At 43.1% G+C, this 25,694-nt stretch overlaps 1 protein-coding gene across 1 annotated transcript; it reads right to left on the reverse strand.

Moving 5' to 3' along the window:
* Nucleotides 1–1,993: 1,993 nt before the first annotated feature.
* Nucleotides 1,994–25,694, reverse strand: LOC115500654 (myosin-2). The gene is made up of 37 exons (XM_030295223.1): nucleotides 25,476–25,694; nucleotides 25,241–25,384; nucleotides 23,375–23,531; nucleotides 22,276–22,303; nucleotides 22,084–22,192; nucleotides 21,909–22,001; nucleotides 21,312–21,375; nucleotides 21,087–21,185; nucleotides 20,341–20,444; nucleotides 19,706–19,844; nucleotides 19,229–19,347; nucleotides 18,991–19,140; nucleotides 18,704–18,874; nucleotides 18,292–18,601; nucleotides 17,604–17,677; nucleotides 16,677–16,764; nucleotides 16,467–16,584; nucleotides 15,415–15,538; nucleotides 15,189–15,325; nucleotides 13,235–13,490; nucleotides 11,169–11,411; nucleotides 10,899–11,075; nucleotides 10,671–10,816; nucleotides 10,497–10,587; nucleotides 10,022–10,411; nucleotides 8,965–9,091; nucleotides 7,915–8,033; nucleotides 7,576–7,772; nucleotides 6,688–6,871; nucleotides 6,445–6,610; nucleotides 6,219–6,343; nucleotides 5,447–6,046; nucleotides 4,999–5,124; nucleotides 4,741–4,911; nucleotides 4,553–4,657; nucleotides 4,338–4,433; nucleotides 1,994–2,267 (listed from the first exon to the last, which is right to left on the reverse strand). Exons 1-37 carry the CDS (start codon nucleotides 25,677–25,679, stop codon nucleotides 2,115–2,117), a joined length of 5,904 nt encoding a protein of 1,967 aa, XP_030151083.1. The 5' UTR covers nucleotides 25,680–25,694; the 3' UTR covers nucleotides 1,994–2,114.

Raw genomic sequence — 25,694 nt, forward strand, 5'->3', positions numbered from 1 at the left:
TGTCTTGTGTCTCTCTGTGTCTGCATTGTCTGTCAGCGGCTGAGACCCAAGTTGCTGCATATACTCTGTTTGGCAACAGTTCCTGTATTCTTGCACTTACATTTCAATCCGTTTAATGAAATGGGTCACCTTCTGAAAGCACGTGTCTAGAGATACTGGTTGTACTGGTCATGGGATCTATTACTGTAAGGGACCATCAGACCCATATTCCTCATTTTACTAAGGAAATAGCGGAGGTCCAGAGAATAGAAGGGAGTGACCACAAATTACTCAGCAGCCTTGACTCTGGTCACCTGATTGGTATGGCAGCCCAGCGTGCTTTCTGGTATCACTCTTGTGTCTGGAGTAGATTAAAGCCATCAGGAAGGGTCTTATAGGAGTCATGCGTCTGATGGAGCCTTCCTAGCCAACTCCTAACCTGCTTGGTTACCACAGGTATAGATAGAATTTTACTTTCTTTCATAACTGGGTTTTTGGTTTTTTTTTCACATTCATTTTCTTTAGCAGACCTCCGAGAAATGTGGGCAGTGGTTTTCAGGAAGACAGAACATTTTAATAACGTTCTCAGTAGGATTTGATATGAATTTTAAGGTAGTCCTTTGACCCACTCTGGACAGATTTTGCAGTAAGTTTGTTGTAAGACATTGGTTTTGGTCATTACTGCCAAGTTACCAGGCACTGAAGCATTTATAGGTGGTGTGGGAACAAAGTGAAAGCGGGGCCAAAGCAGTGAGAAGGGTGATCCCACACCCTTCCTAAGGCCAGAATGACAGTGGGAATCCTAGTTACCTGCTAAGCTGCTTCCTTGTGTCTGATTTAAGTCACTCTCCTGCAGTACATTTAAACCAATATACTCTTGCTTTCAATTCACATGGATAGTGACCACTTGGCTTTTCCTTTATGCTGTCTAGGAACGTCATACTTTTGGCTCTGCACCTCAACTGAATTCATTTTTGAAAATTTTGATCATCAGGGTACCTATGTGGCTCAGCCGGTTAAGTGTCCAACTCTTGATTTTCAGCTCAGATCATGATCTCATGGTTCATGAGTTTGAGCCCAGCATTGGGCTCTGTGCTGATGGAGCAGAGCCTGCTTGGGATTCTCTCTCTCTCTCTCTCTCTCTCTCTCTCTCTCTGCCCCTTCCCTACGTATGCTGTCTCCCTCTTTCTCTCAAAGTAAATAAATAAACTTAAAAAAAATCTTGATCATCTAGAAAAACTTCTCTGAGTAATCCAGATTGCTACAATATCTGGGTTTTTGCACCACAGTGATACTCATTATTATGTGTGTTGAATATGCACCTAAGTTATCTAGGGACTCATATTTTATTGACACTTTTGATCATTTATTTATTTTGGCTCTTCACATGATTATACAGGCAGCCATCAAATCTGGAAACATAGGCTAATAGCTTATTGATATTACATTGGAGTATATAGAATAATATTCTCTTTGTCTCCAGACTTGATAGGCACCCTGTAGTTTTCCTAGGGAGAAGGGTATATCTCACTCTTGCATGGCATACCCATTACCCGATGTGTGTTCTCTGAATATATGGTGTATCGGCATTAGTGCTGAAAAAAATCCTTGTGGGCTAATGATACTAATACTTTGGATTTGTATTCTTGATAACATCAAGGAGAAGTAATGATATAGTGTAGTCTATTTGGGAGTATAGCCGCTGTCATTCTTTGCGTAGACCTGGAAAAGTAGGTTTATGTTAGGGGAATCAGGAGCTTTCTAAGATCCTTCTCTGACCTGGCATTAGGGAAAGGTTAGAAAGAAAGGAAGGTGACCCTCAGATTTCTTCCAAAACAGACTTCCCTGATAGGCAACAACTTTGTAGTCTTAAAGTATTTTTATAGACTTAAAAGTGAATGCTACTTCTTAATGGCAGGTTGAGTGTAATTGTTTGATAGCCTTGTGATTATTCTAGCTTTGACACCGCTTTAGGAGAGAGAGAAAAGACCAGTCTAAGGATGCTGTTTGCAAAGTACCCTATGCTCTTTATTTCCTTTGCAGTAGGGTAGAATAGACAATAATTACAGAAGGAAATGACCAAAGACTTCACATTTTGTGCCTCTCTTCAGTCGTTCCGTAGCATCAGGACATGATCACTCTTCACTTATGATTTTCGTGTGGACCTCCCGGCTCTTTACCCGCAGCTTGTTGACCTGGGACTCAGCAATATCAGCGCGTTCCTCGGCCTCCTCCAGCTCGTGCTGGAGCTTGCGGAATTTAGATAGATTTGTGTTGGATTGTTCCTCCTGAGAATGAAAATGGAATTGTAAGGAATCCCCACTGTGCATCTTTCTAGACTGTGTAGATCTAAGGGAAGAAAGGACTTGGCATGTATGGAGAACTTAAAATACTCAGCAGGGAACCTTGTTGTCTTACTGCCTCCTGGATTTTGGTTATTATTGAAGTGAACATTATGATTTATTTGGGGCTTGGTGTCCCACAAATAATTGCAACCCTATTTTTGCAATGAAAACATATTAAAAGATATGCACCACAAGTAAAGCAGAAAAAATATATAAGAGCAGAGCAGGCAAGAATACTGAAGTCCTGCTTCTTGTCAATGCTTTCTATAAGGTGACTGTAGGCTCGAGATAGATATTCTTTATATAGATATAAAGATAGATATTCTTTATCATATAAAGGATGAATTTCTTAATAGTGTCTTTAAATTGAAATAAATGTTGAATTTTATATATCATTTTGGAACATTTCAAAACAATCATTTTTTTGTCCTGTTTTGGATGTAATGATTCTACTGACAGATTCGCTAATATTAAGTAATCCTTACACTGAAGGAATTAAGCCTATTTAATCATGATGGACAATCCCCTTAATAAAATAAGGTTTCGGCGAGTTAGTTATTTATCTTTGCTGTAACTACATTCATGAGTAAAACTGCCTTTAGTTCCATGCTGCCCTCCCCGCCCCCCCCTTCTCTCTTGGACAGGTTTTGGTATGAGGGTTACGTGAGCTTCTTAAAATGATCTGGAAAGCTTTCCATTTTTCCCATGCTCTGGAATGGCTTACATAGCTCAGGGATTATCTGTTACTTGAAATTTTGAAAGACCTATCTGGACCTGAGTCCATTTTCAGAAGTAAATGGACTTTTATAGCCTCCTATAAAAATCATCAATTTTTTTAAAAATCATCAATTTCTGTAAGATTTCAACTTTATTGACAGATTTATATTTTACGTAAAAAATAATTTTCTGATTGTGTGATTTGTCTCTTTTCTCATTTCTTTCTTTCTTTTTCAGTAATCTTTTCATCCAACATGGGGCTCAAACTCATTACTCTTGAGATCAAGAGTCTCATGCTCTTCTGACTGAGCCTGCCAGGCATGCCCCCCCTTTCTCATTTCTAATGTGTTTGTATTTTCTTTCTCTTTTTCCTTGATTAAGCTAGTTATAAGTGTATTTATTTTATTAACTCCCCAGAAATGATCAGATATTACTGAAACTATCAAATTAGAAAATAGTATACTCTAATTTATCAATGTCTACCTTTATCTTTAACAATATTTCTTTCATTATTATTTGTAATTTCTTTATTGGACTTTCAGTTTATTTATTTGTTTTTCTTTTGATTCATAAAGCAATGAATTGTCCTCCAAAGACAACTTTGACTACATTCTTTAGGTTTGTAAAAGTAGCATCCTCTTTGAAGTTTATTTATGATTAGTAAGTATTCAGTAATTATGTTTTTTCTTTCCAATTTAACCCAAGATTATTTAGGAAAGTTAGTGTTTTAAGCATTTAAGCATTTGGGAATTTGTGTTTATATTTTCCTGTCACTTTACAATTTTATCACACTATGGCTAGAGAATGTGAGCTGCATTATTTCTACTTTGAAATTTTTTGAGGTTTCTTTGTGTATAGAAAATTTATTTTATTTAATTTAAATGTTTTAATGTTTATTTATATTTGTGTGAGAGAGAGAGAGAGAGAGAGAGAGAGGGAGAGAGACAGTGCAAGCAGTGGAGGGGCAGAGAAAAAGAGGGAGACAGTATTTGAAACAGACTCTAGGCTCTGAGCTGTCAGCACAGATTCCGATGCGGGACTCATGAGCCATGAGATCATGACCTGAGCAGAAGTCAGATGCTTAACCAACTGAGCCACCCGACTGAGCGCCCAGAAAATTTACTTTTAAAATCAAGCCGTTAACATTACAAAATTCACAAATGTTTTTAAGGAGTACAAGTCTTCTAAAAAGCAAATGGCTTATTTACTACCAGGAATAGTAAACCTTAATTATTTGTTCATTAGCTTTTCTTAATAAGGGACCTCTCTCTTCCCTTCCATCTTAAGGATACTTACAGCCTCTTCAGCTTGTCTCTTGTAAGATTTCACTTTGGCCTGAAGTTTGTCTACCAAATCCTGAAGCCTGAGAATATTTTTCCGATCTTCTTCCGTCTGAAAGATTATAAAAACCACAGGGCCTTACTTCAAAACCACTTGACCATTGTATCGTTGTATATGAATGTTTCACGTATGTATGGGAAGCACTTAGCTGATAAAAACTTTTGGTGTACCTGGTAAGTGAGTTCCTTCACTCTCCTCTCGTGTTTGCGCAGACCTTTCACGGCATCAGCGCTGCGCTTTTGTTCACTCTCAACCTCTCCTTCCAGCTCACGCACCTACAAATAAGTAGGCTCTTAAGAACTTTGAACTAATAAGGCACCAGGAGTAAATGGAAGTAGACAGAGAGTGAGAGACCCACCCTGGCCTCCAGTTTCTGGATCTGCTTCTTCCCGCCCTTCAGGGCCAGCTGCTCAGCCTCGTCCAGACGGTGCTGAAGGTCCTTCACCGTCTGCTCCAGGTTCTTCTTCATCCGCTCCAGGTGGGCGCTCGTGTCCTGCTCCTTCTTCAGCTCCTCGGCCATCATGGCCGCCTGTTAGCAGTGAAACAAAACCGGTTGAGAGCTGGGCTGGCGCATCAGCGTTCAAGTTTGAGCACCACCGTGTTGCCCTCTGCTCACATCAGTGATGGCCTTCTTGGCCTTCTCTTCTGCGTTGCGGGCTTCCTGGACAATGTCTTCCATCTCTCCCTGGATCTGGGAGATGTCTGTCTCCAGCTTCTTCTTGGTGTTGATCAGGCTGGTGTTCTGTTAAAATAGCAAATTTAGAAATATCTAGTATATGAGAGCAAAGTTGGGATGCCAGATTTCTAATGAACTCACAGGCTAGTTAATTAAGTAATTAGTGTCCCTCCGTGTTCAATGAGTTATCTGAGATGACCATATATTTTTGAACGACAATCAACTTTGGATGTCACAGTACAGATAAATATTACTAACGCACAAATATTAAACGTTTTAAACGTTATCCTCCATAAAACACTGTGAGTACATTCTTAGATAAAGCTACGATAGGAGCAAGAATTTCATTTTCATTCCTTTGTATTTTTCACTCTTCTCTTCTACTCACTTGGGTGTGGAGGAGCTGGACGCGCTCACTGGCGTCCAGGAGCTCCTGTTCTGCGATTTTCCTGCTCCTCTCCGTCTGCTCCAGGGTCGCCCGCAGCTCCTCGATCTCAGCCTGCAGCAGGTTGGCCCTGCGCTCCACCATGGCCAGCTGCTCCTTCAGGTCCTCCTGGCCCCGGAGCGCGTCGTCCAGGTGCAGCTGTGTGTCCTGTGGAATGAACGATCGTCGAGACACCTCGTTCTCAGGGCTGCAGTCTCCCCAAGCCCCTTGGGGCCCTCTTTCGAACCCACTTACTTTGAGGATGCCCTGGGTGTTCCTGTAGTTCCTCAGGGCCTCTGCAGCCATGCGGTTGGCGTGGTTCAGCTGGATTTCCATTTCATTGAGGTCTCCCTCCATCTTCTTCTTGAGCCTGATGGCGTCATTCCTGCTCCTGATCTCAGCATCCAGCATGGTCTGCATCGACTCCACGACTCTGATGTGGTTTCTCTTCAGCTGGTCGATTTCCTCATCCTTTTCAGCGATTTTCCTGTCGATTTCAGACTTGACTTGGTTCAACTCCAGCTGGATGCGCAGGATCTTTCCCTCTTCGTGTTCAAGAGATGCCTTTAATGACAGCAAGGGGTGACGTTAGCAGGGAATGGAAGCATCTGAAAGTTTATCTGCACACCTTTCCTTCCATGAATTTTGTGCTGCTTATTTTTTTAATTCAACCTATGTGGACGTGCCTAAGTATTTTCTGACCTTATTTGTTTGTAATGCACCATTTGACCTATACCTCTGCTTCCTCTAAAGCAGCCTGGAGTTCACACTTCTCTTGTTCCACTTGCTTCTTTATCTTCTCCAGCTCATGGATACGTTTCCCTCCTTCTGCAATCTGCTCCGTGAGGTCAGAAATCTCCTCTGTTGTTTGGGTTAAAGACAGGTAGAGATTTAATCAGACAGAGGACATAAGAGAGAGGTTCCTCAAGGCATGGATGTTGCTGAAAGTGAAAGGGACTCACGCTGCAAGTTTTTGTTCTCCCGTTTCAAAGTTTCTAGCTGATCCAGGGATTCCTCGTAGGCATTCTTCATCTTGAACAGCTCAGTGCCAAGAGAGCGGGCCTCCTTCTGGGAGGCCTCGAGCTCAGCGTGGGTCTCCTCATACTTCTGTTTCCACTCTGCCAGGATCTGAGAAACCGGGAGTGGTTATCTGCTGTCAAGTACCAAGGAAGACAGCGGAGAGCAGAGGCTGCAGCACAAGGTACCTTGTCGAAGTTCCTCTGCTTCTTGTCCAGAGCCGCGCAGGCCGCGTTTGTTCTCTCCACGTCGAGCATGAGGTCTTCCACTTCGTTCTGGAGCCGCTGCTTCGTCTTCTCCAGGGAGGCACATTTGGCGTTCACCGCTTCTACGTGCTCCTCGGCCGCCTGCAGCCGCTGGGCCAGCTTCTTCCTTGAAGATTATATATGTTTGTAGGGAGGAGTGAACCAAAGCAAGAGAGAGGAACTATTACCACACTGAAGAGTGATGGAAACTTCATATTAGCAATATGCATGTATTCAACAAATATTGATGAGCTCCTTCTATGAACCACACACTGGATACGTAGCGGTGAGCAAGACAAAAGAACAAAAAAGAAGGTCCTTGCCTCATGAAGCTTCCAAATGAGTGCAAGACAGAAAGAATAAGGGAGCGAGAGTATGCACAATAACATCTTGCAGATATAAGTGCAATGAAGAAAAGTAAAATAGAGTAAGGGTTGGGCAGTTATTCTAGATATTCAGGGAAGACCTCTCTGAGGAGGTAGCATTTGAGTCAAGATCTCAAAAGTCAGAGTGAGCTGGAGGGAGATCTGGGGGGAGAGCATTCCAGCAGAGGGACCAGCAAGTATAGAGCCTTGAAGCCACAATGAACTTGGTGTGCTTGACAGACAGTAATAAGGCCTAGTTGTCTGTACAATTATTTGTTACTCATTCCTCAAGCACAGGAGGGCAGGTATCACGTTTGCTTTACTCGTGTCTCATTCTCAGGGCCTGATAGCACCCGGCAAACAGGAGCTAATTAATGAACGTTTGTGGGTGACTTCACGGAGGGTTGGATCTTTCGGGATCAATGTGCAAAGCTTTCTGCACATTCTCTCATATCTGCACACGTACTTGGCCTCCTCTAGCTCCTCTGTGCGCTGGATGGCGTCCGTCTCATATTTGGTCCTCCACTGGGCCACCTCGGTGTTGGCCTTGGACAGCGCCCTCTGCAGCTCGGCCTTGGACTCCTGCTCCTCCTCGTACTGTTCCCGCAGCAGGTCACAGTCGTGGCGGGAGGACTGCAGGGCGTGGGCCAGTGCGTTCTTGGCCTGTGGAGATAGTTACAGCTTCCTTTTATTGGATGTTTAATGTTTAATTCTTGAGTTTCAAACCCTTTAAAAGTTGGTGTAATGGACTCCAGTTAGGGTTAGGTCATACGACAAGAATGAGTCTGACAGTATTATTATTTACCTTTATCTCCTCTTCCAGCTGCCTCTTTAACTCCTCAATCTGTTGTGTAAATGCTTGTTTGCCTCGTGATAGCTGAGACACCAGAGCCTCTTTCTCATCCAGCTGTCGAGAAAATTCACCTGATCCATAAAAGAAATGACACCATTTTTAAAAGTGAAGAAACAATTTTACAAGCCCATATTAGAAGTAAATTTTAACTCTTAACCCCCCTCCCCCCACCCCCTGCATTGAGTGCTCAAATGATTGAATTTTCTGCTGGCATCTTCATGCTTAATGTCAAATTTCTGATTTTTATGAGGAAACTTACATATTGATCTGAATGTATAAATACAGCTGAAATTCTTTTTGTTCTCTACCATAACTAAATCTCTCTGGGTATATGATATTGTGCCAAGTCTGGTTATGGGAGCCAGGGTACTGAATTCTACATGATCGCTGTTTCATCAGACTTTTGAGAGACGGGCTTATTATGCATGCCCCATTCAGGAATTTGGTTCACTTTGGGGTGCCTGGATGGCTCAGTCACTTAAGCATTGGACTTCAGCTCAGGTCATGATCTCATGGTTCGTGGGTTCCAGCCCCGCATCGGGCTCTGTGCTGACAACTCAGAGCCTGGAGCCTGCTTCGGATTCTGTGTCTCCCTCTCTCTCTGCCACTCCCCCACTCGTGCTTTTCTCTCTCTCTCTCAAAAATAAATAAACATAAAAAACCTTTTTTTTAAATAAAGGAATTTGGTTCACTTTGATGTATAGAAACAGAAACTCAGCCTGTAACAGGAGTCCCAGGCCCCAGGCGACAGTGACTCCTAATCCCAGGCAGCCCCTCCATGTGGCCAGCCACTCTATGCTTTTCTGGAGCAGAGCTTGATCCGCTCCTATTGAAGTCTTTGTCTCTAGTGTTGTCCCCAAGTGACCTTGCAAGTAGGTCGAGAGTCTGAACCATTCCGTGAACCACACATGTTCTCAGTTTTTATTAGGCTCTCACATTACCAAATCGGTTGTTTCAACCGCACCATCTCCATTCTCAGTGCCCAGAAGAGGAGAGAATTACCGGATTCGGTCTGCAGGCGTCCTCTCTGGGTCGTCAGGTCATTGATCAGCCGCTGCTGCTCTTCCTCCTTCGACTTCAGCTCACTCACTTGATCCTCCAGCGTGCGGCACATTTTCTCTAGGTTGCCCTGTGAGAAGAAGTACAAGCAGGAAACAAACATATTTTAATATCATTTTGCTATTGCTAAAATTTCTTATAAGACAGAAAAGTACTTATTTTGACGTAAAATCAACCAAATTCTTGTATGTGCAATGTGATATGTAAGAATTCTTTTTGTTATGTTATGATTGCTCTATGAAGTTGAGAATATACTTTGGGATTTTTATTTATTTATTTTTATTTTATTATGAATGTTTTAAAGTTTATTTATTTTTGAGACAGAAAGAGACAGAGCGTGAGCGGGGGAGGGGCAGAGAGAGAGGGAGACACAGAATCCGAAGCAGGTTCCATGCTCTGAGCTGTCAGCACAGAGCCGGATGCGGGGCTGGAACCCACCAGCTGTGAGATCATGACCTGAGCTGAAGTCGGATGCTTAACCAACTGAGCCGCCCAGGCGCCCCCTACATTGGGATTTTTAAAGAGCTAACCGTGAAGCTCCATGCACTATTAATATAATAAATTTGAATAAAAAAATTAATATAATAAATAATATGCTTTAAATGTAAGATTCTTGTAAGAACTGTATGGTGTATTCTTCTAAAAGCATGTATTCAAATACTTGACTGCCTTTATGTACAATGAAACTTGGCTTATTGGGTGCTTGAGAATATTGGAGACCTGTGTTCTCCAGCTGGAACCTGTGAGAACGTAGGTGACCTATGTTCAAAAGCTGGTCCTGTCATTTATTAATGGTGTAATGGGGCCAATGTGCTTAACTTCTTCGAATTTCAGTTTCTTCATATGTTAAATGCAAATAATACAGATACTAGTTTCTTTCTTGCTTACCCTAGATTACTGTAAAAAACAAAGGACATAATGTGTGTAAAGTACCATGTGCAAACTATGCTGCATACATAAAGGATTATTTCATTGATGACAAATTGCCAGGTTCTAATACCTTGGCCTTGGAGACAGTCTCCATGTTACTGGCCAGGTCATCGATCTCCATCTTCAACTCGCTCTTCTCCTTCTCCAGCTTCTGCTTGACCCTCTGTAGGTTGTCTATCTGCTCCCCCAGCTCGGCCATGCTGTCCGCGTGCTTCTTCCTCAGGGTGGCCGCCGTGGCTTCGTGCTGCAGGGTGGCCTCCTCCAGGTCCCTGCGCATCTTCTGGAACTCGGCCTCCCGCTTCTTGTTCATCTCGATCTGGGCGGAAGTGGCCCCGCCGGCTTCTTCCAGCCGCTCGCTGATCTCCTCCAGTTCCCGGGAGAGGTCTGAGCGCTGCTTCTCTGCTTTGGCCCGGGAGGCCCTCTCTGCCTCGATTTCCTCCTCTAGCTCCTCTATGCGGGCCTGGGGGTGGTGAAAAGCATGCACTTAGCTTCTCTGTGTGGTAACTGTGCCTCTTTGAGCCAGACTTTCAGAAATACCAACTTACTTGCAGCTCCTTGATCTTCTTCTGCAGCTGAATGCCCAGGGCCTGCTCATCTTCAATCTTGCTTTGCAGATTGCTGATTTCAAACTCTTTCCTTTTTGGAAAGTTGCAAAAAATAACAATTGAGTGTATACCCACCACCAAAAGCAAGTTCATAAACAGTTCTTCCACGCTTACTTTTTGAGCTTCTCATCAAGTTGTTGTTTTTCATTCTCAATGTCCATTATGGACTCCTGGGCCAACTTGAGGTCACCTTCCAATTTCCTCTTGGCCCTTTCCAGGTCCATGCGGAGTTTCTTTTCTTGCTCCAAGGACCCTTCAAGCTAAATATAAATCATGTTTAGTGTAAAGGAATGCTTAGCTTCCTTTCGAAGAAAATAATTTTTTCAGTAATCCTGGACTTACATCATCTACTTGCTGCTCGAGCTTGGTCTTAGCTTTGGTCAGCGTATTGACCTTGTCCTCTTCTGCCTGTAGGTCATCCAGGGTCTGCTGGTGGGCCTCCTGGAGGGCCTTCTTCTCCTTGGTCAGCTTAGCGATGGTTTCGTCCAGGCCTGCCATCTCTTCCGTGAGGTTTTTCACCTTGAAAAATTAAAGAAGAAATGGTATCTGCTCTAAAGCAGGTTTACTAGGCTGGTGGAACCTTGATATGGTAGAACAGAATGTGATTCATACCTTGTTCTCTGTGGCATGCTTCTCCTTTTCAACCTTGGCCAGGGTCAGCTCAAGGTCGTCGATGTCTTTCTTGAGCTCTGAACACTCGTCCTCCAGTTTCCTCTTCTTGGCCGTCAGCTCAGCATTGATCTCCTCCTCATCCTCAGCTCTCTCAGTCACCTCCTTGATCTTGGCCTCCAGCTGGATTTTCGTTTTGATCAGCTGATCGCACCTTTCCTCTGCATCAGCTAAGCCTTCAGCTTCCTAGAGTTGGAAACAAAATCAAAATTGGAAAGAAAGAATGAAATATTTCATAGCAATAACAATGTTAACCTCTGCTGTTGGATCTTTGGCTTTAAAAAAAATATGAACCACCTCCTGTATGCAATCCAGGATACATTGCGAGAAAACCAAAATGAATCAGATTTTATCCTATTCCTTCAGAAGAGTGTATTCTCTGGTAGATTAGAAAGCCTACCCCCCCCCCGCCTTGGGGCGCCTGGGTGGCTCAGTCGGTTAAGCGGCCGACTTCGGTTCAGGGCACGATCTCACGGTCCGTGAGTTCGAGCCCCGCGTCGGGCTCTGTGCTGACAGCTCAGAGCCTGGAGCCTGTTTCAGATTCTGTGTCTCCCTCTCTCTGACCCTCCCCCGTTCATGCTCTGTCTCTCTCTGTCTCAAAAATAAATAAACGTTAAAAAAAAAAAGATTTAAAAAAAAAAGAAAGCCTACCCCCAAAAAGCTACCATGAATTTAGAAAGCAGTTAGTGACAGAAGAGATCCGAGAAGTTCTATTAGAGGTGGTTTCCTTGAATGAAGTGGCATTTGAGTTGAGCCTTGAGAAGTGGGTAGGATTTGATTTTGTAGAAATCAAGTCATTGGGGGATGGAGCAGGAGGAGAGAAAGCATTCCAGTGAGCATTTCAGGATGCAGCTGCTAATTAACTGGTTCTCTTTGTAGAACTGGAAGATGATCTTGGTTATGATGTTCTACATTCAAGTTAGGGCATAAAGTAATCAAGGAATTCTTGGCAACCTGCTATGTCTCCAATTAAGAGGGTTGGGAGTGAACAGGATATGAGTGACAAATTGATATACACATTCATCAGGAGACTCCATATCAGCCTTTGAATCCACAAAAGAGTAAAATGTGCTGCATGTACCATGTAGTGAATGTCGTGTGTAGGACAAATTCTTAGTAAATCTCTAGGGACAACAGAAGAGCATTCCGGATAGATCTGAAGGGGGTGGGCACAGAAGACAGCTCTTTTTCCTTCTGTGATCAAGAAGAAAGAGTTATTACACTGCCTACACTTGACAGAAGAAACCAATTTTAATCAACAGGAGAAATATATGATTTCGTGATGAGTAAATTATACCAGACCAATTCAGTGCACTCCTAAATGAAAGGCAGTCTCATAAATTACATTTCAGAGTTGATGGAGGCTGTTCTGAAATGACTGGTGCGGGAGTGAACAGCGAGTAGGCTGGAGGGAGGAGAGGGCTGTGGTGGGGGGGGTGGGGGTGAGTGGGCAGAGCATCTTGGGTGCTGACACAGCAATCCAGGTGTGACGTGATGGGGCACAGCCTGTGCAGATGGATTGGAAAGAATGGACCCGAGTTGTGGAGATCAGTGACAAACAAGAATTCCTTAAAATGTGTTGTAGAATTCCTGACATTTGCCAGCTGTATGTATTGTGATTTAAGACTCATGGACATCCATGAGTTTAAGGAAGTTTCAGAGATTAAAAAAAAAAAAAATCAACTCTGTACATGCTATCCTCCCCTTAATATTTCATTTGTGATAGTTTTATGTTAAAATCACTTCCAAGGACTGTCTTCAAAATTTTTAGAAAAGAAGTAATAAATCCTGTAGTTTGATGAAATTGTGGAGGATGGGTGACAGTGGTCTGTTTTACCTTATTGCTCCTGTTTTGGGATGATGAAAGGATGTATGGACTTTACTGGAACCATCAGAGTGCACTGACCTTCTCCCCCCAGTGAGTGTCCCCACACCGACTACCCAACTCTTTCCACTTGCGTCCACTCGCATCCCGATTGCAGCACCTATAGCGTGACACCACCACTTACAGCCTGAACTTGGAGCTGCAGGTCGTTTTTTTCTTTCAACAGTGACACCATCTTTTCCTCCAGTTCCTTCCTCTTCGCCTCTGACTTGGCGAGTTCGTCTTTGGTTTTCTGAAACTCCTCCTTCATGGTGGCCATCTCCTTCTCAGTCTCCGCGCTCTTGAGGAGGGGCTTGATCTTGAAGAAGAGTTTCATCCAGGGCCAGTGCTTGACGTTCATGAAGGCGCGGATGTTGTACTGGATGCAGAAGAGGGCTTCTCTGAAATGTAATTGGTGCAAGTTAGATACTGTGTGGATGAAGAAATGAGATGAAGTCTTGGCAGTGAGAGCTGGAGGTTCTGTCCCACCCTGTTCCTCGCCTACCTTCAGAAGCACAGATGGAAGAGATTCTACTTTGGGATGATGGTCAAGGACGTGTTAATCACTCACCTCTCTTCGTCAGGGCCTCTCCAACTTTTGGTGTACCTAAGAATCATCTGAAGGACTTGTAAAATACTAGTCCCTGAGCCTTATCCCCAGAGATTCAGAGTCAGAGGATCTGAGATGGGGGTCTAAAAATTTGCATTTTTAATAAGTTTGCAAAAGACACTGACAATTCAGGTCTAAGGACCACCCTTTAAGAACTGCTGTATACCAGTGCTTCTCAGGCTTTGCCACTGGAACACCACGAAGAGCAGTTAAGGGGAGCTAGACCCCTGAGGGATGTGGGTGTGGAACAAAGGGCTTCATTAAAGAAGAATTTCTGTGAAAATCTCTGGTTTCATGTATTTTAATGTTGTGTGAATTTTGCACTCTACTCTGTAATATTCTCACATTTAAAAAATCTAAATTATTTAAAAAATGAATTACCTTCATATATAAGCAATTAACTGCCCAAATACATACATATATGTGTATGTGTGTATGTATATATAAATATATATATAAATATACATATAGTGGTATATATAAATATACATATAGTGGTTTATAAGCAAACTTATTATTTTTAATAAAATAGAATACAGTAGAAGGTATTAACATAACTACAGGTGATAGAAATAAAATTTGTTTCATGTAAATTACATATATATTTACACACAGGTGTATGAATGTGCATGTGCCAATAGAAATGCATTTCTCAACATGGGCCCTGTTCACATGCATTCTGCAGTTTGAGACACCTGGCTCTTTGCACTTAGAATTCTGACCCTGCATCAAATCAGATCACCAGAAAGCTATGTATCTTGGTGACATTGTATTAACTTACTGAAAAAAATCTTTCACAGATAAATGTCCTCAATGTTTTAAATCATAACAGCTTGATAATAGAAATAATCAGATGGAAGAAGTGGTTTCTACATCTTGCATAAAAATCACTGTGGAGGGGCACCTGGGTGTCTCAGTTGGTTAAACATCCGACTTCAGCTCAGGTCATAATCTCACGGTTCATGAGTTCAAGCTCCAAGTCGGGCTCTGTGCTATCAGTTCGGAGCCCACTTCAGATCCTCTGTCCCCCCTCTCTCAGCCCCTCCTCCATGCTCTTTCTCTCTCTCTCTCAAAAATAAATATTTTTTAAAAATCGCTGTTGATTTTTGCTTCAGCAACTTTGGGACAAATTAAAAGCCCTAAACTCTGGTGCAAAAAAAAAAAAAAAAAAATCACTGTTGAAAATACTGTCTGCTGTTCAGTTCAATGTGTCTAATTTAATGATCTACCTACTAAATTCACACTGGTTTATTTTTACACTGCTGTATTTTCTCTTGTTAGATGAGAGCTATCCACTCTTTATGCCCCCCCCCTTTTACCCTGAACTCAGAATATGTTTCACGGTGATGACCCCTACCTGAAGAGTCAGTATAGGACTCTTACTCATTCTTGCTGACATCAGTGGCCTTATCATATCTGAGTCTGAAGCCACCTCAAATGTGTTTCTGAAGCAGAAAGATGTGAATAAATAAATAATTTATATTTATACCTTCTCTCCACCATCCTCTGGTACTCCACTCTGGCCAAGAAGCCTCTGCACCTGGCCTGGGTTCGGGTAATCAGCTGGGCCAGCTTGTCATCTCGCATCTCCTCTAGAAGCCCCAGAAGACCAGCTTTGAAAAAGACCTGTGGGGGGGGAGGATATGCAGATCAGAAACTGTACATAAACTTCAAAGGGACACGGATAGCATCAGGTGGGCTTTAGAGACCATTACCTTGGTGTGACCAAATTTATACTGGGTGTGGTCAATGTCGATGGACGCAAGGAGCTTCTCAGAAGCCTTCTTGCTGTCAATGAACTGCCCTTCAGGGATTGCACTTGCATTTAATACCTTGTATCTGTTTAAGTAAATAATAGGGTTTTTTTTTTAAGGTGGTTTATGATGACACTAATAGCAGATAAACATTAAATGACCTATTTAGAAAATTGGAGCTTTAAAAAAAAGTATCCTCCTTTGTTCACAGGAAGGACTTCCTATACGTAGTTGGTCAAACTAGCATCAACTGTCTCTTTTTACCCCATTTCACCTTTCTGCACAGCTGTAGCTTTCCTTTCTGCCTCATCAGACCTTGTTCTCAGGAAAGGATTCTGTGATCTTATTCACACCAAGATGTAGATGACCAATAAAATGTAACATGTAACCAGCTCCCTGGAGCTGCTGCCAGCCCTTATCCCCTTGGCCTCTTGTTTGACTCCCAAGATGGACTTCTCTAGGGAGGAGAAAGTTGCTGAGGAGCTGGTATTGTGAACATTCTGGGAAACCTTGTGAAACTGGTGTGTGAGACAGAAAGATGAAGATAGGAAGTGACAAAAAAGGACCCACTGGGAGATATATACCTGCATGGGGGAGTTCCTAACTCAGACACCAATAACCATGTGACTTTGAGCAAGTAGCTTAATCTCCTTGAGGCTCAAGTTCATTCATCTATAAAAGGAGGTGTTGATAGGACTTACCTCTACCGATGTTTTGTAAAATGAGATAACCCAAACAGATTTACACATTAAAAAATCATGGTTCTCATAATTATTGAAGTTAGTGTATATATCTGTGGGCTAAGCCAGGAGCTTGGTAAAGCCCATGAAAAGTCTGGAGTATAAAATATGTGGTCTAGATTATAAAGGTGTTTTGAGGCTTATCACTTTTCACTCTTTTTTTGTGGCAAATCAAAAATAACAAATAGAGACATATTTTTCACTAAATTGTTTTGCTTGCATAAGTATATTTATATTAAACTTTAAGATACACCGTAATTAGGAGAGCCTGACCTCTGTTTGAAGTCTGCATAAAGGATTCTGCTGGGGAATCCCTTCCTGCAGATGCGGATGCCTTCCAGCACTCCGTTACACCTCAGCTGGTGCAGGACAAGTTCATGCTCCATGGCCCCTATAAATATACATATTTATTCCACTGTGGAGATCTTTTTTGAAGGGAGGTGTGGCAGTCATGCTTTGTGCTTTCATTCTAGAGCTTCTTACCAGGAGTTTTGGTTTCATTGGGGATGATACACCGCACAAAATGAGGATGTGTGCTCCTGAGGTTGGTCATCAGCTTGTTCAAATTCTCCTGTGAAATCAGGAAAAATCCTGTTATCTCCAACTTTAATATGGTTATGAGTATTTGGTGGTGTCTATAAAATCAATGCCTATGGCTGAGTTGAATGACCAGCAGGAATCATTTTCATGTAAGGTAACACCTTGCCATGCTTCTCCTGACATGCAGGTTTCTCCTTAGTCCCTCTTTCTCCACTTGAGTTAGCAGGAGTTACACAGCCTGACACATGATCTTTTTCAAGCAAAGTCCTACTTCCTCCCTGGTCCATGGCTTTCCATAAACATTTATAAGGCCATTGCCTTCCCATACTAGCCTTCCCATACTGGTTTCACTTTCTTCTCCCAAACTCTCCATATTCTCCAATGAGTACATGCATGCCTACATCATGATGGGGCTTTTTCTCATAAATATATCTGCCCTTTCAGGGCAGAAAGATTAGCTAAAGGGGAACAATCTACCAGTTGTAATCGAGGATTGACTGGACTAAGAACAAGGATGCCATATTAAGTTCCTTCTAAGCTAGCTGCTAGATTTTCCTTAGTTTCACTGATGATTTAGTCTCTCTGAGTACATGTCATTGCTTAGTTTCACGACTTGCCTAGATTATGAATGGTAGAGTATTCCCTTTTACAAAATGTCCTGTCAAATATTCGGCTTTACTTGGCTTGTCATGAAAGACGAGCTAATGATTTCTCAGTAATTTGAACCTCTTCTCTCCAAAGATCGATGAACAGAAGCCATTAATCAGTGTCAGTCTTTTCCTAAGTGACTTGTGGAAAGAAGAGTCTGTGTTTTGAAAAACAGATTTTCCTAAAGCAACTGGGGAGTGTGAGACCCAGTTTCGTCCTTACCCGGAAAAGGGCAGACACTGTCTGGAAAGAGGAGCCCTTCTTCTTGCCACCTTTCTTGGGTCCACCACTCGCCTCTGGAGAGAAAATAAGGGAAGGTGTCACTCAAGTGTACTTTTGAATTGGCAGGGATGTTTCGTGCTTGTTTATTGCCGACTTCTGCACTTTGGGGGACACTGCTGGCCTCTCTGTTGGAGCCTGAGTGACTCTTACCTGTCAACTAAACTTGCATCCACTCTTCTGTGATTTTTTTTTTCTACATTTTAAGGTGAAATGAAGGGATTCACTTCACTGTATCATAAAGATGGATCCTTAATGTTAGGACACTTGGGGGACACAGTAACTTCAAAAATCATCAGTGGAAGCTAGTCTAGATAGGGAGAGCTCTGTCACTCCATTGTCTTAAATATTCCTAGATACTCAATATCCAGTAGATGTGAAGGAAGAAGCAGGAGAGAATCCAAGAAACTGAGGCTTTTCATTGGTTGAGATCCTAATAGTTCCTCTCTGACCATTCGCAGTAAGGCCTCTGTCAGTGCTGGAGTGAGACACACATGTATGACTGCAATGCAGCCTATTTACTCAAAATGTGGAAGAGCAATGGGTCTGGCCCTGCCATCCTGAAACTGGCCTTGAGCTAACATCACTTTTTGTAATACCTAGAGAGAGTGTTACAGTTTTTGAGTATTACCTGCTTCAGCCGTTTGAGCTCCAGAGAAGAGGTAAGCTAGAGTTTTCATTGAAGACTTCTGGTACAGACCGACCACAGTCTCATTCAGTGGGTCCTTGTTCTTGTCCAGCCAGCCAGTTATGTTGTAGTCCACGGTGCCAGCGTAGTGTATCAGAGAGAAGTGGGCCTCGGCCTTGCCTTTGACCACCTTGGGCTTCTGGAAGTTGGCGGACTTTCCAATATGCTGCTCGTACAGCTTGTTCTTGAAGGAGGTGTCCGTGGCCTTGGGGAACATGCACTCCTCCTCCAGGATGGAGAAGATGCCCATAGGCTGGATTAAAGCAAAGCAAAATGCGTGTAAGGTACACATGAGCTGCAGCAGTGAGCTGCAGAGTAGACAAGACGAGGTTACTGAGTGGACAGATCAGGACACCTTCTCGATGAGCTCGATGCAGGCAGCCAGGTCCATCCCAAAGTCGATGAACGTCCACTCGATGCCCTCCTTCTTGTACTCCTCCTGCTCCAGCACGAACATGTGGTGGTTGAAGAACTGTTGCAGCTTCTCGTTGGTGAAGTTGATGCACAGCTGCTCCAGACTGTTGAACTAGGGCGTTGCAAACACCAAAGAGCTCAAGTGAGTTTGGGAAACCCGGGGGGAATTCGGCAGAGCAGACACGAAGCGGAGGGGCCTTAACAGGGCCGCTTATTCCAACAACTCACATCAAAGATCTCAAAGCCGGCGATGTCCAGGACCCCGATGAAGTACTGTCTGGGCTGCTTGGTGTCCAGCTGCTGGTTGATGCGGGTGACCATCCACAGGAACATCTTCTCATAGACGGCCTTGGCCAGGGCACCCACTGCATTGTACACCTTGAAAAACAAAAATATTTCCCTTGAGGTTATCAGAGGACTGTAAAAATGCTCAATTCCTGTTGACGAATTTGAATTATGCACCTACCTGCTCTACAGTCTGGCCTTTGGTGACGAACTCATTGCCGACCTTGACCCTAGGGTAACAGAGGGCTTTGAGCAGGTCAGCAGAGTTCAGACTCTGGAGATAGGCTGCCTTGTCAGCAACTGAAAGCAAGAAAGGGTAGAACAATGTTATTATGGCCCAAAGCGACCTACTTGCTCAAAAAAAGTTTTTTTAATCTATAGACATTTTATGCAGTGTTTTCAGAATATCTTTTTGAGCATTCTTGCCCATTTTTTTCCCACTGAATTCAAGACTTTATGGGTAGTGTGCCCTAAAAAACTTCATTAATGTCAGGAAACATCTATCTAATATGAGGCTTCACATAGTATATTATCTGGGTATGCTTTAAAACTCAATTCTTAAAAATGAATTTGTCTTCCTAGACAAATGCAAGGGTAACAAGTTTAAGAATGTGATTTTCAAACAAAAATAAAATCGGGTGGTTGACTTGGTTGATACCTTCGGTGCCATCTGGCTCGGCCTGCTCCTCACGCTGCTTCTGCTTGAACTTCATGTTCCCATAATGCATCACGGCACCCGTGAGCTTGTAGATGGAGACTTTCTCTTCATTAGTAAAGCCCAAAATATCAATAGCACTCTGCCGACATAACCAATAAGATAACTGTTAGGTTATGATCTACACACTTACTATGCATTGTTCACATTCTGATTCCTGACTTGTTTGGTCAAACGCTCAGTGCTAATGGGGGTGCAAGGAACTCTTTAGAGTGGGTGTATGGGGAGTTGGTCAACCAAAGGCCAGCACTGAACATAGCCTCTAAGATTCAAAAAGTAAACTTAAGAGAAGGAACAAAACAGTAAATTTAAAGGACTTGTTATTTTGAGAAGTGGTATGGATCTCATTAAGTGGATTTCAAAAAAAGTGGTTTAGGTAAATTCAGAAATGACAGGTTTTTTAAAGGGAAAGTAAAATGTTGTGGGACACATCTTAATCCTTTTGGTTGGCTCTGGGTGGCACATCCATGCTTGTCTTTGAACCCTCTTTTGCTATTTCTACAAGAATCTGAATATTTATCTGGAGGGACCATAGCTTCTAACCCAACATCATTCTGATTTTCTTGCGTTCCACTTACATCGGTTGCCATCAGTTCTTCCTGATCATCAATGCTAGCCACACTGATCTCCCCTTGACTGACAAATGGGTAATCATATGGGTTGGTGGTGATCAGAAGCATTTCTGTGTACGTGAAACAGAGAAAAGGTAAGCAGAATTATCCCCTTCACTAAAACAAGAGATGTCTAGATAAATTCTAAGACACTGTATAAAGCCAAAGAAGATTATCCCATACTGGGAAAAGTTATATCTGTAAGAATGGTCAGCACAGCACTGACTCTTTAAAATCCAGAACTGGAAACAACCTAAATATCCTTAAAAGGGTATGGTTAAGTAAATAATGCTTATCTCTACCATATAACACTATGCAACCATTAGAAATAATAATGTGCAGCTGCGGTTGGTGATGTGGAAAAAACCATGATACGTTATTATTCAATGAAAAAAGTACATCACAGGAGAGTATGAAACTGTGATTCCAGTTATTGTATGTATGTGTTTCTGTATTCAAGGTGCATATACAGAAAATTACTAGAACAGTGTCCACCCAAGTGTTCACAGTGGTTATTTCATAGTGATAGGATTTGAGGGTGTTATCCTCAGTTTTTCTTTTGGATTTTTATCATAAGCACACGTAAAATTACAAAGCTATTTTCAAACTCCAGATGATAAACCTGACAAAATTCAGTCATGGAATACGAGGTTGGACCATGCATGGAGGGTGCTGGTGTAATCATTCTCAAAAGGAATCATGACATTTCTTACCAATTAGTTCTGGTTTCTTGTTTGATGTGATCTGATAAAAAATGTGATAGCTCCTTTCAGCCTTAAGCTGGAAAGTAACTCTGGACTTCTCTAACAGATCTGCAAGTAAACAAATGACAAGCGGAGCAGTGCAAAACTTCACGCAGGATGCGAATTTTACTTTGGGTTCACCTTATATAGGTTATAAGCAACAGAAATGACCGCAAAGGAGATCCAGGCACTTACATGTTTCAATATCAGCAGAAGCCAGTTTTCCCGTAGTGCCAAAGTGGATTCTAATGAATTTACCCTTGAAAGGAAAACTAATATTACTACTTTGTTTTTCAATCATATCAAATCTTCAAGAAACTCAAAACACTTGGAATGCTAATGTGTTAATATTTAGAAATTTTTTTTTTTAGTGTTTATTTTTGAAAGAGAGCGTGTGTGCAAGCAAGTGGGGGAGGGGCAGAGAGGGAGGGAGACACAGAATCCAAAGCAGGCTCCAGGCTCTGAGCTGTCAGCACAGAGCCCGATGCGGGGCTTGAATCCATGAATTGTGAAATCGTGACCTGAGCTGAAGTTGGATGCTTAACCAACTGAGCCACCCAGGCGCCCCTATCTTTCATTTTAAAATTGTGAATAATTGGAGGTAATGACCAGAGAAGAAAGAACTCAGATGTATGGTGGTCACATCTTTTTAGATGGGACTTGGATCCATGTTATGTGCTCAGAGGGAAAGGAAAGATTCGTGCTGCAATATAATGTGAATGGAAAAGATTCAGAGAACGTCTTCACAAGCATCCCATGAATGTTGACCATACTAGTGACCAAGAGACTCACAAAGCGAGAGGAGTTGTCGTTCCTCACGGTCTTGGCGTTGCCAAAGGCCTCCAGTAGGGGGTTGGCGCTGATGATTTGATCTTCCAGAGTCCCCTGCAAAGGCAAGCACGGTCCTCACGTCTGGGCTCCAGACTTCCTGAGAGCCCTGACATCTTCAGTCTGACCCCAGACCCACCTGCATTTTGCCAGCTTCCTCCTTCTTCTTCTCTCCAGTGACCGCAATTGTTGCAAAGTACTGGATGACACGCTTGGTGTTCACGGTCTTCCCTGCCCCGGATTCTCCGCTGCCAAATAAAAGCTAAGTCAGAGGAGGTTCCAAACATGGCAACTGTCACAGCCATGAGAAGAGAGCATAAAATTTGCTTACGTGATCAGGATTGATTGATTCTCTCGGTCTATAAAAGAGAAATTATAGACATTTAATACTGGGGTTTTTTTGTTTCTTGGTTTTGTATATTTGTAAGCAGTAAGTAAAATGGAACAAACTTAGTGTTTTTCAGACTGGCCTCTGCAGTCCCTGGGGCTTCATGAGCCTGAGGCCTCCGGTATCCCTTTTGTGTACCCCAGTCCCTCCCTGCACCCCACCGCTGCCTTTAGCATACGTGCAACCATTTAAACAGAACACTGCAAACAAGCACCAGATCTTGTCTTTTTCATATTCGACCACTAAGGAAATATTAAAAATGGACTTGAGTCTTCACTTGGGTTCAGATGACAACTCCAGCAGCGACGTATTTATTGTAGGTGCAAGAAACAGTATGTGGGATGGGGTAAATATAGCGCAGAAGTATAGCTTTGGAAGTAATCATGGCTTTAGTCATATTTGGGGGGAAAGGTTTGTTCTACTGTTTTACTCTCCCAAGATGAATTCTCTAAACCCTTTCCCCAAGTATCTTAGATTGGGCTAGCTGAGACAGTATTCTAGGAAGAAGATTCATGGTGTAGCTGTTTTAATACCAAACACACCGTGTTCAGATTGGTTCTGGGCAAAGGGCAAGAGAATTTACACCTTCTGTGATGTAGAGAGGGTATTCATTGGTCATAGTTTCTGATGTTGAGGATAAGGCCACAGCGGCAGATTTTACTCTTCTGGTTTTTGGCTCTTGGTAATGGAAACACAGTCTGTGTATGTGATTGTGTGTGTGTATGTGTGTGTGTGTGTGTGTGTGTGTGTACACATACATGTAAACAGTGTTTTATAATTTTTGCTCAAGTTTTTTTAGTTTCTGAGTCACTCAAAAGTCAGTTCTCTAACTATGGCCAACCTCTGTTGACTTTTAAAAGTTTAAGAGATCATTATCTATTATGTAATGTTAGGGATTGCAAGTTGTCTTTTACACCTTCTCTTTTCCGGACTGTCTCCAGCTCAACCAAAGGGTTCAGAGACTGTGTTGAGATGGTTAGAGTCTCTTTCTCTTATTGTTCTGCTCTGAAAAGATTATGAACATACAGAGCATTCAACTCACCTGTCAGCATGAACTGATAGGCGTTGTCGGAGATGGAGAAGATGTGGGGCGGGGCCTCCTGGCGCTTCTTGCCTCGGTAGGCGGTCACCACCTCGGGGTTGTACACCGGCAGCCACTTGTAGGGGTTGACGGTGACGCAGAAGAGGCCTGAGTAGGTCTATCCAAGGGAATAAAAAAAAGCAGCTATCCAAAGGCTTCTCCTGCTAGGTGTGCATTTCACTTAGATGAAATCTGACCCAAAGGAGCACTTTAAGTAAGTACCCTACATTTCTCGAAGGCATTGGCATGAAAACTAGTTGGAAGTTTCAATAATGAGATAGTAAAATCCATGAGGGGAGGGATCCCAATTTAGAATTTTTACTATTCCTTTTGGGACTTATCACAAGACTTTCACATAGCAGGAGCTCCAAAGGTTGGTTTTGTTTTGTTTCTTCATGTGTAGGATGAGACATTTTTTTACTCTGTTTTAGGAAATTTGCATAGATTTCCTTTGCAGCATTAAGATAGTTCAAATTCATGAAAAAGGAAGTTTGGACACACCCGAAGTGCCCAACACTAGGGAAGCAGTTAGGTGAACTACAGAAAATCTTCTAAAGACAGTGGGATGCAGGCATTTAAAAAGGCATTTAAAAATGCATGAATGGGGGCGCCTGGGTGGCTCAGTTGGTTGGGCAGCTGACTTCAGCTCAGGTCATGATCTCACGGTTTGTGAGTTCGAGCCCCGCGTCAGTCTCTGTGCTGACAGCTCAGAGCCTGGAGCCTGCTTCAGATTCTGTGTCCCCCCCCCCTCACCCCCTCCCCCACTTGCATTCTCTCTCTCTGTCTCAAAGGTAAAGAACATTAAAAAAAATTAAAAATGCATGAACGTATTTAGCAATATGGGGGAAACATTTGCAAATTTCTATGAAGCTCTAAAGAAACAGGACATAGAATGATGTGAATACATTATGACCAAACAGGGAGATTTTCAAAAACTTGGACAGCTGGTGTAAGACAGGCACTGGCCAGTCAGCATGGACACTGGCCCTGAGCAGCAGGTGCACCTGTGCAGGTGTCATCCAGCTGCATAGCAGCACTGGCTGAAGCACACAAAAATGTCAGTGTGATATAGTAAGTTCAGTTCTGCAATGTTTACTGGGCATGTATCATGTGCCAGACCTCTGCAGGGCACAGGAGCAAAACCTGAATGAGATGCCATTCCTCGGGGAGCTCTGGGTTTCCAGTCCACATAGGGGACAGACATGTGAATGGATGGCGGTGGAAACCCAAGGTCAGTGCTGTGGCTGGGGCAGAGACCATAGGACAGAATGTCCTGCTCTGTTGGAGGAAGGTGGAGAGGTTAACTCGAGGAGGTGGCATTCATGTAGAAGGGACCAGAACACACGGATGCTGGTTGCTGTTATTTTGGAGGAGTGTAACTGCGTGAAATTTGGTTCTTAAAACATTTTTATGTGTTGAGATAAGTTTATCATTTCCCTCTGGATGATTCTACAACTAGGATGGGGGGGAGTGGTAGAAATGTAGGCACATGGTTGAGCCATAAACAGTAGCTGCTCCATTGTTGTTCAAGGGACATGTGGGAAACCCAGTGCACATGGATGGTGGCCTTGCCTGGCTTTGTATGGGAAGACGGAGAATGAAGTCTGGTTGTTGGGTTGTGCCTCACAATAGCAATAGTGAGCCTTTTAATTAGTTAACTAACTGATGTACCAACGAGTTAACTTGTGTGCGAACTAGTTACGCTACTAGTGAAAACGAAACCGGTCACTACTTTTGACCCATTTATACTAGAGTGGAAGCAGTAGACTGGCAAGTCGGTGGTGATGGCGATAAAGACCACTTGGGGCTGGGGCAGGGGGTGCTCACGTAGATCATCCAGGCTGCGTAACGCTCTTTGAGGTTGTACAGCACGGCGGGCTCGTGCAGGTGCGTCATCATGGCCATGTCCTCGATCTTGTCGTATTTGGGAGGGTTCATGGGGTAGACTTGATCATCTTTCACTGTCAGAGTCTGGTAGGTAGGAAGGATAACTTTTTGTCAGTTGAGGGACCAAGCCAAAAATCATCAATCACGTGTGGCCAGCTCCATGGACTCTACTCACCGCTCCCGCTTCAGTCTTCACCGTCACCTTCCCTGCTTCTCTGCTCTGGATAGTCCCTTTGACGAAGGATTCCTTGGGCTCCGCCACAAACACAGATGTCTTGGCGTCGAAGGGCCTATTCTGGGCCTCAATGCGCTCCTTTTCAGACTTTCGGAGGTACGGAGCTGCCTCCCCAAAAATGGCCATTTCCTGGTCTGAACTCATGGCTGCTGAGCTCAG

The sequence above is a fragment of the Lynx canadensis genome, chromosome E1, assembly GCF_007474595.2.
Source record: "Lynx canadensis isolate LIC74 chromosome E1, mLynCan4.pri.v2, whole genome shotgun sequence".
In the NCBI taxonomy this organism is placed as follows: Eukaryota; Metazoa; Chordata; class Mammalia; order Carnivora; family Felidae; genus Lynx; species Lynx canadensis.